This window comes from Limulus polyphemus, unplaced genomic scaffold (genome assembly GCF_000517525.1).
Source record: "Limulus polyphemus unplaced genomic scaffold, Limulus_polyphemus-2.1.2 Scaffold1200, whole genome shotgun sequence".
NCBI classification, from domain to species: domain Eukaryota; kingdom Metazoa; phylum Arthropoda; class Merostomata; order Xiphosura; family Limulidae; genus Limulus; species Limulus polyphemus.
In genome coordinates, this window is record NW_013666810.1 from 43,110 (window position 1) to 57,155 (window position 14,046).

At 32.9% G+C, this 14,046-nt stretch overlaps 1 protein-coding gene across 2 annotated transcripts in view; it reads right to left on the reverse strand.

Annotated features, from left to right (window-relative positions):
- Positions 1-1,819: 1,819 nt before the first annotated feature.
- The window catches only part of LOC106462575 (acyl-CoA dehydrogenase family member 11-like), a 176,685-nt gene continuing 164,458 nt past the window's right edge, over positions 1,820-14,046 (reverse strand). For both annotated transcript variants that reach the window (XM_022389869.1, XM_022389870.1), the window contains exons 12-13: positions 10,627-10,693; positions 1,820-2,118 (exon numbers count right to left, since the gene is read on the reverse strand). In XM_022389869.1, coding sequence (XP_022245577.1) covers positions 2,004-2,118; positions 10,627-10,693 — 182 coding nt within the window. In that variant the 3' untranslated portion in view covers positions 1,820-2,003. The remainder of the gene's footprint in view (positions 2,119-10,626; positions 10,694-14,046) is intronic.

A 14,046-nucleotide genomic window follows, 5' to 3' on the forward strand; every position in this document is an offset into this window, starting at 1 on the left:
GAAACTTCAGCGACACAAGTCCTTTCTTAAATAAAACTAGTTTATTCCCTATCAATACAACTTTGCAATACACTTAATCTCCACAGTCAGTTTAACTTAAACACACGCTATAATTCACAATGATTCATGCACTTTACTACCGCGCTTGACTCAATTGTCCATTTCTGTCTGTCTGCAATTATCTATATCTACCAATGCCGTCACTTCTGGACGGTCTTATATATACAAAATATAGGGCATCTTGAGCCTTCAGGAACCTTCTAGATACTCATTACGTGTTACCAGCGTCATGTGACTTCCACTGTCGTAACAATATGATAGCCACTTGATTATTGAGTAGTTAGGGCAGTCACTTGATTAAAAAATCAAGGGAAGTGGCATTATTTTATTTTTGAACTAACACATGTGTTTCATGATAGAATGTATGTGCAGTATATTATGTATGTGTGTGTATGGTTTGAGGAAGATAATAAGAAACTTCAGGCAGCTCCCACAATCCCCAGATCTCAATACAACTGAGCATCCTTGGGATGAACTTAAAAGAGGCATTCACCATCACAATCGACTATCTGCCTCACTCTATGAATTGCATACAATATTAATGAGAAAAATCCCTCAGGACAAATTCCGTCATCTTGTGGATCCTATGCTGTTATTCAGGTAAAAGGTAACCCAGTCATCCATTATTAAGTATTGGTCCTAATAAAGTGGCCAGCCAGCTAGTGTATATTAGGAAACTTTTAAATAAAATATTTATGGATATTGACTAACAACTCTATTAAACCAGTATGCTTAATATTTGCTTTCAGTCTTTTTCTAATAAACCTCCTTCCATACAAAAAAAAGCTGTTTATAAAAGCCAAGTCTATTCCATTGCCAAACTGTGTAAATTAACCTAGTCATTCATGAAATTTAGTTTATTTATTAAACAAGTGATATATTATTACAAACTTTGTAATTGATTAATATAGTTAATTTAATATACTGTTACGACAGCGGAAGTCACGTGATTCTAGTAACATGTAATGAGTTCTAGAAAGATCAGGGAACATCACAAATAATCTAGTATTTGCTAGGCTCCCTCTATTCTTGTATATAAGTGTGCCAGACAATTAATCGGAATTATATAGCAGACAGAGAGATTGAAGATATAGACGGACAATTGAGTTAAGCGTGGTAGTAAGTAAAGTGCGTGAATCGTTTGTTGTGAATTATAGCGTGTGTTTAAGTTAAACTGATTGTGGAAATTAAGTGTATTGCAAAGTTGTATTGAGAAAGAAGAAACTAGTTTTATTTAAGAAAGGACTTGTATCGCTGAAGTTTTTCGGAAGCAATTTTTACAGGAAATTAAAAAACGACCAGAGACGTAACAATACCATTCTTTTTTATAATGATTAGAATGCATTTATTCATCACTTGTGTAACCCTTGCTAGTAGTAATATTTTCAGTCATAAATCATAATCCTACTGGTATGTCATGAGTTTTGTCAGCTTAGGAAATTTCATAAGCCAACAATGCAAAATAATCCTCATAATATAGTATATATATAAAATTATATAATGAATATGAAAATTAATAAAAACAAACATATGTATATATATATATATATTAAATATTGAACCAATACTGTTAATGAAACTAATATAATTTATCAAACTAAAAATATTTCAATTAGTGATTTTTGTACCTTATATAGCCCAGCACTAAAAACTATTCTTTGTATTTTAAAATGAGTTCTGAACTTCACTTATGCTCTAAACTATGGTTTTAGTATGAATGTTACGTTAAAAAGAATATAAAAACAAAAATATATAGTTGTTGATGTTTTATTAAAAAAACTACAAAAGTTAGCAATTTTTCAAAAGTTTATAACACTCATTATTTAAACCAGAATTCCACCAAATCATACATAACTAAGAAATTTTGCTTTTAAAATATTTATCTGAAAAGTTTGACGTATCGTATTTTTTCAGAGTTTTCATCTGATTTACATCAGTAAGCTTTAGCTTTTCTTATTATAGCCATCTGTAACCAAATCAATGTCAGCCTTTATAGCACTTTCAGAATAGCAATTTTGTTGACTGCCTATACCGAGGGTAAGGTCTTGGTAGCACCACCTAAAAGAAGATATGTACTCAACATCAGAAACACTCCACTACAAGAGAACTAACAGGGCAGTAGATTATAAATGTATGACTCAATTCTACTTCACTTACAAAGAAATTGCCTACAGCGAATTCACCTTTCGCAAATAATCTTCTTTAACACCATCTTAAAATATTTTATGAGGGAAGAAGAAGAAACATTTCCTATTCCTATAGGAGTACTTGAACCCCTATAAGCCAAATGTTTGGATCATATGCAAATGCAACAATGTAATAAGCTAAGAAAAGTGATGACAAAGGCAGTATAGATGATGAATAAAGAATAAAGTGATGACAAATGCAGTACAGATGATGAATAAAGAATAAAGTGGTGACAAATGCAGTATAGATGATGAATGAAAAACAAAGTGATGACAAATGCAGTATAGATGATGAATAAAGAATAAAGTGGTGACAAATGTAGTAAAGATGATGAATGAAAAATAAAGTGATGACAAATGCAGTATAGATGATGAATAAAGAATAAAGTGATGACAAATGCAGTACAGATGATGAATAAAGTGATGACATATGCAGTATAGATGATGAATAAAGAATAAAGTGATAATTCAGTATTTTTACTCTTTAGCACATATGATCCCAAAATCATATGTATCACATATATACAATTGAGCAATTTTCTGTCTAATCCTATCCTAGAAGAATGAAAATTTTCTGTCAATTTTTTAATAAATAGCATTCAAACATTTGAAAACTATGTATTAGTGAACTATGAAATTTCACCCTCTAAGAAAAATTTCAAATGTGTATACATATATATATATATATATATATATATATAGTTATTTTTGGATAAACTGAAAATGAAATTTTCATAAATTGATGCAGTGCTCCTTACTCATAATTGCACACATTCAATGAAGTAATTGCAATGAATGGATCTTGCACAGTTAAAAATGTTACTTTAATCTGTCTGGAATCACATAAAACTTCTCAAAAATCCATGAAAAAACACTTTCTTACACATTTTATTCACTCAAGAGACAACATATTTAACAATACAAACTAAATTATATCTCACCTTATACAATAACTGAAGAACACACAAGAAAATGATATTGCTGGGTAGATTCTGAATGTAACTTTGAAAGTAAGGGAAAAAAACTAGAATATACAAGTTAACTCTTAACACTAATTGTCCCATCATTTGTGAATTCAATGATGCACTGCTACATAGAGCTTATAAAGGTCAACAGGTACTACTATAGTGAGCCAGCTGGTGTCCAGATGTCATAAGGAAGTGAGTTTATGGATCAATGAATATCAATATTTATTGGATGCTCAATAAGTGATGTGAATGCCCTAGACAGTACAACCTACATACTCATACACTGGGGTGAAATTCTCAAAAAAAAGAGAAAAAAAAAGTAAGGTACTCAGTTGAATGAAGTGGACATGTTTATTGAAAAAGACAAAAAAAATGTATGTGTAAACATAAAAAATCACGAAGCAGTTGAAATAAGTCCTGGTACTAGTATCAACTTAAAAAATAAGTTTGGTACTCAGTACTGGCAAAGTTGCACCCCTGCTCATACTCAAACTCAATGTAGAGATGTACTAAAAAAGTGGAAAAACCATGTATTGGTGATAAATATTAATCTGGCCATCAAAAATTTATCACTTCTCATCCATGTACATCTACACTGGAAAAATTATCATGCAGAGCAAAATATCCCATTTTTCACTGTTTGCTTAAGATGGATGGATCTTGGTTTGAAAACAACCTGGACAATTTTAGATATAACTGTGTGTTATTCTAATTGTATTCATGTATAGATCTATTTTTAACTATTTTGGACTTATGCTGGTTCTACTGACATTGTTAAGGAAGCTATGAATGTCTTGTCATATTGTGAAACTCCTGAAAATACTTCTGAGCCAGTGACTCTTAGAGTCTGTCTTGGTCAGTCCAAGACACAACCTTAAAGCAGATAAACTAATGGTCTGGATATTTTGTAATTCTGCCTGAGGAACCCTGTATTTTCAAATAATATTTTTCATGTCAGTAATAAAGGTTAACTTCTTATCACAGAACTGTAACATAACATAACGTTTAGGGACAACAAGGGATCTATTGGTTATACCAGGCTGTCCCATCCTCTAAAATAAACTAAAACTTTATGTAAAAAAAAAATAAATAGAAAAACCCCTCAAAGCCAACCCTTATCATTCAGATAGTTATCAATCTTTCTCTTAAACTGATTTAAATTTAGTACCTCCGCAACATCTGAAGGTAACTTGTTCCAAAGGTCAACCACTCTGCTCAAATTTATATTTGTGTTTCCTAGTCCTTCTATTCTCACCATTAAGTATGAAAAAAAAGATGATGTATCAACACTATAAAATCCCTTAACAATCTTAAACACCTCAATCATATCCCCTCTAACTCTTCTTTTTTCAAGAGAAAACAATTTCAGAGACATTTACCTCTCCTCATATAACAATACCCTCCATCTAAGGCACCATTCTAGTAGCCCTCCTCTGAACCCTTTCCAATAATTCAATGCCCTTCCTAAGGTAAGGAGCCCACGACTGAACACAATATTCCAAATGTGGCCTAACCAGTGATCTATACAATGAAATTATAACCTCTTTAGACTTGTATTCAATATTTCTGTAGATACAACCTAAAATCTTATTTGCCCTACCACTAGCAACAACACACTGCTTGGATGGCTTTAGAGACTGATCAACCACTACACCAAGTTCCCTTTCTTTCATTACACTGTTAAGGATATTCCCATTCAAATTATTCTTATAATTCAAATTATGATAATCCATGTGCATTATCTTGAATTTAATATAATTAAAACCCATATGAAATTTATTCACCCAACTCACTAAATGGTCTAAATCCTTTTCTAAAGCAGCACCATCTTTCTCACAGCCAGCAACATTCAAGAACTTAATATCATCAGCAAATTTAAGTAATTTATTGACAATTCCTTCATCTATGTCATTGATGTAAATCAAAAAGAGCAAAGGTTTTAGGACTGAGTCCTTAAGGTACCCCACTTGTGACATTAATCCAGTTTTATGTGGTACTTTATCAAATGTTTTCAGAAAATCCAGATACGCCAAATTTACAACCTTACCTTCATTTACATAAGCAGTAACCTTTAAAGAATGTCAAAAGATTAGTAAGGCAAGACTTTCCTTAGTGAAACCATGTTGACTATCAAATGAAATTCTAAATTTTGTTAAATGACTTTGCAAAGCATCTTTTATCAGATTTTCCATTATTTTTCCCACAATTGATGTAAGACTAATATGCCTATAATCATTGGGACAATCTTTATCACCTCCCTTGAAAAAGAGGATTAATTTTAGCCAATTTCGAATCCTCTAGTACCTGCCCACTAATCAAGGTCGTATAAAAAATACTAGCAATTGGCTCACATAATCCTTAACCTCCTATAAAACCCTTGGGAGAAATATTATCTGGCCCAGGAGACTTATGATTTTTTAAACTTCCATATTTTTTCTTAACAAGCTCAGAATTAATGTGATAATCTTTTTTGATCTTGTTTCCATCTATCAACTGTTCAAAATGAGGTATATTGTTTAAGTCTTCATTAATAAAAACTGTAGAAGAAGCAGAACTTAATAACCCAGCCAGCTCATAATCATCAGTTACAAGCCTTCCTTTATCATCTCTCAAAAAGTCCTACTCCCATCCTAACATTTTGTTTACTGTTAATGTATTTAAAGAAATCCTTTCTGTTAAACTTTACATTTTCAGTCAACCTTTTTTTCATACATCCATTTTTGATGTCCTAACTTCCTGTTTGACCAACTTTCTTGATATTCTATAATCTTATAAATCTCCCACAAAATTAGTGAATTTAAATTTCTTAAACTTGTGACATTTTTCTTTAATTTTATCCCTTGTACCCTTTGTAAGCCAATCTGTTTTTTTTCCTTGCAGCCACACTTTTTTTTTCTATAAGAAATATGTTTATTTGAATATCTTTAAAAATTCCCACATTTGATCAGTGTCTCCAAATAACTCAGCTGCCCAGTTCACAACAGACAGTTCTTGTTACATCCCTTGAAAATTTGCTTTTTTTAAATTTGTAATAAAAATATTATTTCTGATTTCTACATGCAGCAAAACATTGAACCTAATACAGCAATGATCGATTGCACCCAGATGTTCTGCATTTTCCACCTTCTCAACCACTTCAATATTAGAAGTTAACAATAAAACCAAAATAGCATTGTTTTTATTAGGTTCCTTGACCAACTGATGAAGAAAACCATCTTGAATAGTTTCCAAAACTCTTTCTCTCTTATGATTTGACTCTAGCATTTCCCAAACTATATGCCTGAAATTAAAATCAACCATAATTATGACCTCATTAACAGCTGAAATTTTAATCTTACTGTAAAGTTTATCATTGATTTCGTCAATATCACCAGGTGGTCTGTAAAAAAATTCCTGCTTAAAGCCTTTTCTTTTTTGTATCCACTAATAGAAACCCAATGGATTCAATCTCTTACTATTTATTATCTTTGATATCCATTAACAGAATGTAACTCAAATTTTACATATGTTTCCAGTTGTACAATCCAATAATGCACTAGGCATTACATTTGTTGGCACCAGCCATCTTAGCTTCATTATAATCAAGTGTATGTATTGTATGGTGACACATAACTTACTAGCTATGAAAGAAAGGTTCTTCACTTCTTTTCCTTCACTGGATGCTTGACCTAATGATCATTCTAGCTGCTACACAAATGGTGTCAAGTTACAAATCAGGAACCTGGAATACAAAAGTCATAACACCTTTTCTGTCTGTAACATTTTGACTCTTTGACCATCCTAGTTAGGATGATCAAGTTTAATCATGGCCATATTGGTCAGGTGGCCATTGGTAGTAGCTTGGCCAACTGTCAGAGTTGTCTCTCATCTCTAAATCCAGTGTATCATCATCTGGCTTATCCGGAACAAACAGACAAGTACTCTCACCTTTTCGTTCTTTATCTAAACGCTTGATCGAGTCAAGCATTGAACCATATAGATTTAGCATCAAGCATTTCACTGCCTGATGCTCATTAAGAAATTATTACAGACCTTCCTTGGCTGCATCCTTAAACATCAAGGGAAAAATCTGCTTAGCCTTATTTACAGGGACATGTAAGGGCATTATAAACCTTTCTCTCACAAACTCTCAGCCAACATTAGGCTGAGACATCTTAAACATTGTGGGTACAATGTAGTAGGGGCTCTTTGGGACCTCAATGCTCTGATGAATGGTAGGACACTGATTTAGGGTTGGCAGAATGACAAGGTGCTCTGTGCAGCTTGTCTGTCAGTTCTGCCCGACCTATATATAAGCTCCTCCATGGGTCATGCCCACAGTGGCAGTATATCTCTTGGAGCAGGGAGGCTTATCACTGCCATGACACACTTGCTCCATCATTTAGTGCCTGCCACCTCACATGTTGGTGAGATAACTAGTGTCATTTATCACTGGTATCTCCAATCTATCTGATGTTTTTGAGTGGCTTTGACCAGAGCTTGCATTGAATTACTCTGGATGATGTAAGTCTGGGAGTCCTGTACAGACCACCCCACCTTGTCTCAGCCTCACCAGATGCCACACCACCATGACAAACCTCAGTTCAATATTCCCTCACATGAAGGTTATTCTTCAGGATGGAGAACTCAGTCAGCCATTCTGGATGCACCAGATTCTAACAATTCTCCTTCCCGAGTCTATGTCAGGAATGAGAAAGAAGTCATGGACTTTCACAGCATTGGTGAAACTCCTATGTTTAGGAGAAAACTTCTCCTAGATCCAACAACTCTCATGTACGACCATCTTCCCTCAGCTGCCATCTGTAGTGATAGTTAATAATATCTTGCACATTCTGTCATGAAGATTTTCTTGGGCAGTGTGTGAAAGTCCATTGGTCAGTACTGTAGACTTAGAATGGCCACACTGAAAGTTTTTTGTTATTTTTGAATCATATTTTAACTTTTGTTATTAATACTTTTATTGTCTGACTATCCATCAGATCATGCTCTTGTTTTGGAGCATTATTAGAATTTTGGTTCAGTTTCAAATATTTGTTGTGCTTCTGTGAAGCAATGAGTCTTCTGCAGTCATCCTTTTCTCCATGTGCAACAAAAATATCATTACTGCATACATCATAGAAAGTAAAAGTCTCCTCTTTCTCTCATGTCTTCAATACAGACCATAACTGTGAGTACTCAGTTCTAAACTTCTGCAAATGAGGATGAGTCTTATCATCTCTATGATCACTGTAATTGGTAAGATTATAGCTAGGTTCTCATTCTGTTTCATTCACCATTTTTGAAATTTCTGAAGAAGCTCTTTAGAGAAATCTTTTCATTTTAGAGGATTCTGAATGAGGTATAGTCAAATCAGCATGAATATACAAAACTGAACCATGTGCTACAAAACTTAATACAGTATTTGTAATTATTTCTCTGCTAAGTAACCTAGTTAACTGATCAGAATATGTATTTCAAGAGATATATAATACCAATATAAGCAGAGCATGTGGCTGCAGACTGTCTAACATTACACACAAGTTTTTCAGTGCAGCACAGAATGAATTACAACACTCAATGAAACTAATGAAAGTGGTTCCTGTGATAATGCCATGCAGCAGTAATCTGAGAATGACAGGATTCTGTGCATAACTGCAGAAATCAATGGTACAAGAATGATTTTCGAAAATGTATAGCAAATTCTACAACTAAAGAAAACAATATATTTATTCACAATAATGCAATTTGCAAATCACCAACATACTGGACAACTTCTATATTTTATAAAATGACTGTAACTGGTTGCTTGCATGGAAAGAAATTTCCTAAAGCATCTGCATAGGACAAGTAAAGAAACTAGAATAATATGATACTAAACTTTCAAGTCAAACCGTGGTTCTAGTGCAGTATCCTATACCTCTTAGATAATTTATTTCAATTACTATTACAAATAATCATATTCAAGGGAGAAAACTTCCCAACTCATATTAACTTGCACAACTATCTCCGTCATCAATGAAATGGCTTTACTCACTTTATGGAGGTAGACACTGACACATTATAAACTGCTAGTATATACTTTCATTGCACAAACATTGTGACTTTACCTAAGGAAAAGGTTTAGTGCCTATTTATGACCTTCATATATTCACTTTACTAAAAAATACTTAGATAAACATACAGAACAACTGCAAGAAAATTTAGAAAAAATACCTGAAGATATCCAAATAAAGATATACTTTATACAAGTCATGGAAGAGTAAAATATGATGACATTAATATTATCATATACCAACATAATTTGCATCAAAAATTTGAAAAATGAAGTTGATATACTAAGTCTCTGTGTAAAGCTGATCTTATTTTAGATTATTTTAATAAGTTCACTTCACTCCATCACATAAGCAATAAACAAGCTCAAGTGAAAAACAAGTAATATATATATAATAATTCTGCAGTCTTTCTCATACTTATCTGCAAGTAGAGAGAGATTATAACTGCGGGTTTTACCAACTAAAGTTATGCTGCTGTAGAGATATATCCAGAAAAGAAATGTATATCAAAAACAATCTGTTTTCCTTCTTTCTGCATTAGTGATACAAGATGATGATAAACAAACCGTATGTCTATCTAAATGGAACTAGTTAATATCACTCTACATTTAGGTATATTAAACGATTTAAAGAATGTTATGAAGTATTGGTGGTAATGGTAAATTTTCCAGGTTTAAAGACATTGGCAGGTGTGATGCTGAAGATAATATTGCTCATTTGAAATATTATTAAAAACGTCTTCAGATTTTCCTTTACAGTTTATTCCATATTTTTTGTGTTCAATAGTCATTACCTAGAATAGAGGTATTTAAAGTTTTTAGATTGTTCAACTATACTTCAACTTCAGTATACTTGTGCCAACATCTTTAAACATATGAAGCATTCTAAAAGTAAACTACCAATTAAAAATAATCTATCAAATCAATCTACATATTTTCTAGAATATCAAATAATGAACAAAAGTACCCTTTCTTAAAAAGAAAACATATGATAAGATAATAAACAATTTACATATTATGGTGTTGAATGCAAACTGAAGCATGCAAAACGAATAGGCCTAATATTTCTAATAAAAATTATGCTAAACCTAGAGGTTTTTGTTTTTTTGCATTTATCTGAATTTGTCCCTCACCAGGAAAGTGATACAAATACCCATCTCTATTTTAATATGACTTTTATTATTAATATTAAGCCTATGAAAGTAAAGATTATTCTTAACAAATATACAAACTGCTTCAAAATCATTCCTGGATCAAATTTATATTTTACCTAAAAATATAATATATGCCCATCAAAAAAAGTCATATATGGAACAGAAAACAGCAACAATATTTTGCAATATACATGAAAACTATTTAGTTTTCTCAGAAAGATACATACCTAACAGCCACAATAATTTCTTGTTGAGTGGCATCAGGTAAACTTGCTTGCTGAAGCAGTAAGGCACCTATATTGGTTAAAAGGTCTGATATCATACTCAGTTCTTCAATAAGCCAACATTTATTTTCAAAAAAATGTATGTGTCAAATTTTGTGTCAAACTAAAGAGGATCAATAAGTTTATTAAAACATACACAAAATGTTTTAACCCCACTGTTACATTTGAAAAATTTGACATTACAAGCAAAGGTGAAAAGAGTATAAGTATATTAAGCATGACTAATAATAGTTAACAAAAACAAAACTGTCATTTTTTGTTGAAAAAACAAAAAACAAGCATATGATTATTTGATAATGCCTTCTATAAGTTTCATATAATAGTACAACATCTTGTATAAAAGTTGTACTTCTTGACATTAGTGGATTTTGAGAAATTATCAGATTCAGTGAATTACTTTTCTGTGGACTTTCTGTCTCAACTGCTTCTGGTGAAACATTGTGATACTAATTTAAAATTTTGGTGACATTGCTATGAGTAATTAAAAATGCTTTCATAATTGGTTGACAAATCTGTGCTTGAGAGTGAGTTATCAAAACTGAAGGTATCTGATCCCCATATCTTTCAAATCAAATCTAATCTCTGCTGTCAGTGAAATATTCACAAACTTCAAGCTAACAATCATCTGAATAGCCAAACAAATGGCCATTTCATTAGATGAACCTGAGCAGTAAACCCATACATCTTGTCAAAACATTCTTCTCAAGACAAAGAGTGAACAGTAGCCATAACAACTTCAAATGTGTTATATTTTTGAAGAAGACACTAATGTTTCATAGCAAGAATAGGTTTGATTAAAATATATATTCATAATAAACATATAACATTTTATAAAATAAGCTAGGAATAGGTAGGGATGTAAGAAAATTTTCTCAAGATCCAGACTGTGAGGAGACCTGAAAAACAAGTGAAACTATCTAGAAAAAAAGGGGAGGAATTACATTAAAAATGAAAACAATAAAATAAGATTTAGGATTGATAAAAAAGAATAGTATCTCAATCAGTTTTTCATTTATAAAGTCAAAGTGTAATGAAAAAGCTTCCACTTCCACTCTTGCACGCCTCTTCAGGCTAACTGATATGTAGTAAGAAGAAAGTTATAAAAATTAATGTAGTAAATATGCATGGTTAATGTGTTTACAAAAGTTATTACTTTCCTACACTGAAAATATATTTCTGATAGGTACTTACCTCCTCTCACATGAATAGCTATTGTCATTCACTGCTCCCCTCTATATGCAAAATGTTTTTTTGCAAGCCACAAGCCTTGAAATTCCCACCTATCCCACAATTAATGTGGTTCACTGCATCTTCACATGTAAATCATCATGCAACAACCCTCTAACAATAAGAGTGTAACACACCCTCCTGACACATGTGACTCCCTCTATTCAATTCTATCTAACCATCACTTCAAGATTAGGCAGAAATTAAGCACTGGTTTTAAATGTGGAGAAAGGGTGAGAAGTTTGAGAGGAGGTAAATACCTATCACAAATATATTTTCAGTGTAGGAAAATAATAATTTCCAATATGGTACTATACATCTTCTCACATAATAGCTAGAATTCCACATTTAAGAGGTAGAGGGACAGGTGTTTGTTTGTTTTTAATTATGCACAAAGCTACACGAGGGCTATCTGTGCTCTGCCCACCACGGGTATCGAAACCCGGCCAGAGCTCGCGAATTTGAATCCTACGTTCAGTCCAGCACAGAGGTACCGAGGTTGGTACAGTCATCTGGATTTAAGGCCAGAAAGGGTCAGCTTTCAGAGAAGTTTGAGGGACTTTGCTGGCACTGTAACAAACCTGAGTGCAAGAGAGGTCAATGTTGGCAACTTCAACATAAGGGAGATGCCACAGCAGGAAAGGCAGAAGCTTTATGGTGTGACAGGACATTCTGCAAGGTTGTGGGGACCAGTGTGACTGTGGAAGTTAAGTGTATTGCAAAGTTGTATTGAGAAAGAATAAACTAGTTTTATTTAAGAAAGGACTTGTATCGCTGAAGTTTCTGGAAAAGAATTTCTAAGGAAATTAACAAACGAATAGAGATGTAACAATATATATTGTGAATCAACCAAGGTGGCCCCATTTATAAAGTATCAAAATAGATATATGGTATCCAGAAAGGTTGTTGGAACTGTGGAAAGCACGGACATTTGAGGAGCCAGTGTAGGAGGAATATTACCAACAAGTCAGCCTCAAGGAGACCAGTAGTGGTTGATGTTGAGCGACGCCCACCAACCCCATCATGAAAGTCCCAGCAGCTAGGTGTAAAATACCAAGCACACACAGTGTCTATGTGACAGGAAAGCTGGATGGCCAAAGGTGCAACTTTGTCATAGAATCTGCATCTCAGCAAACCCTTGTGAGCATCAAGGTGTTAGCTCACGAAGGAGTACCAGAAGCCATGCAGAAGCTTTATGGTGTGACAGGACATTCTGAAAGGTTGTGGGGACCAGTGTGACTGTGGAAGTTAAGTGTATTGCAAAGTTGTATTGAGAAAGAATAAACTAGTTTTATTTAAGAAAGGACTTGTATCGCTGAAGTTTCTGGGAAAGAATTTCTAAGGAAATTAACAAACGAATAGAGATGTAACAATATATATTGTGAATCAACCAAGGTGGCCCCATTTTTGGAAGTACATGCTTACGTGCACCTACTTCACTCTATGATGTGTGTATAACCAATCAAAAACTTAGAATGTCCCCCGTGTGGTTTTCTCAGCCCTTGCAAAATGTTTATATGGGAAAACCTTCTTTTGCATGGTAGAATCAAAATGGAAAGGTACGAGATAATGGAGCTTGAAATATCATATTTTTTTTAGACCCAAATACAGTTTAGTTACTAAGACTGATAAATTATAATGGAATTCTGTGGTATTGATATAGTAATTTATGATTTGCTGTTATTTCAAAATACATATATAAAACCTAAAAAAAAATTTTTATTTTTTATTACATTCTGATGTGAAATGGCCAAAATTTAAAGTATTTTTATTTAAAAATGTTATAGCAATTGATATGTTTCAAAATATATTTAACTTTCCTTTTATAGTTTTTTATGCACTATACGTCATTAATGTTATTGTTTCAGCATAGAATTTGATGCAAAAAGCAATATTTTATAAGACTTTATTGTAAAATAATTGAAAATTTGTCTTTTAAGTTCTAAATGCTCTTTATGTTATAAACTAAGTGTGGAGATAGCATAATTGACAAAATTATTATTAGATGAAGCAGTCATCTAAAAAAACAAAATGTGAGTATAATTCAAATTTGGCCCTCCAGTGGCACAGCGGTATGTCTGCGGACTTACAACGCTAGAATCCCATTGCATCCTGCATGGTAGAGGGGTGTGCTTG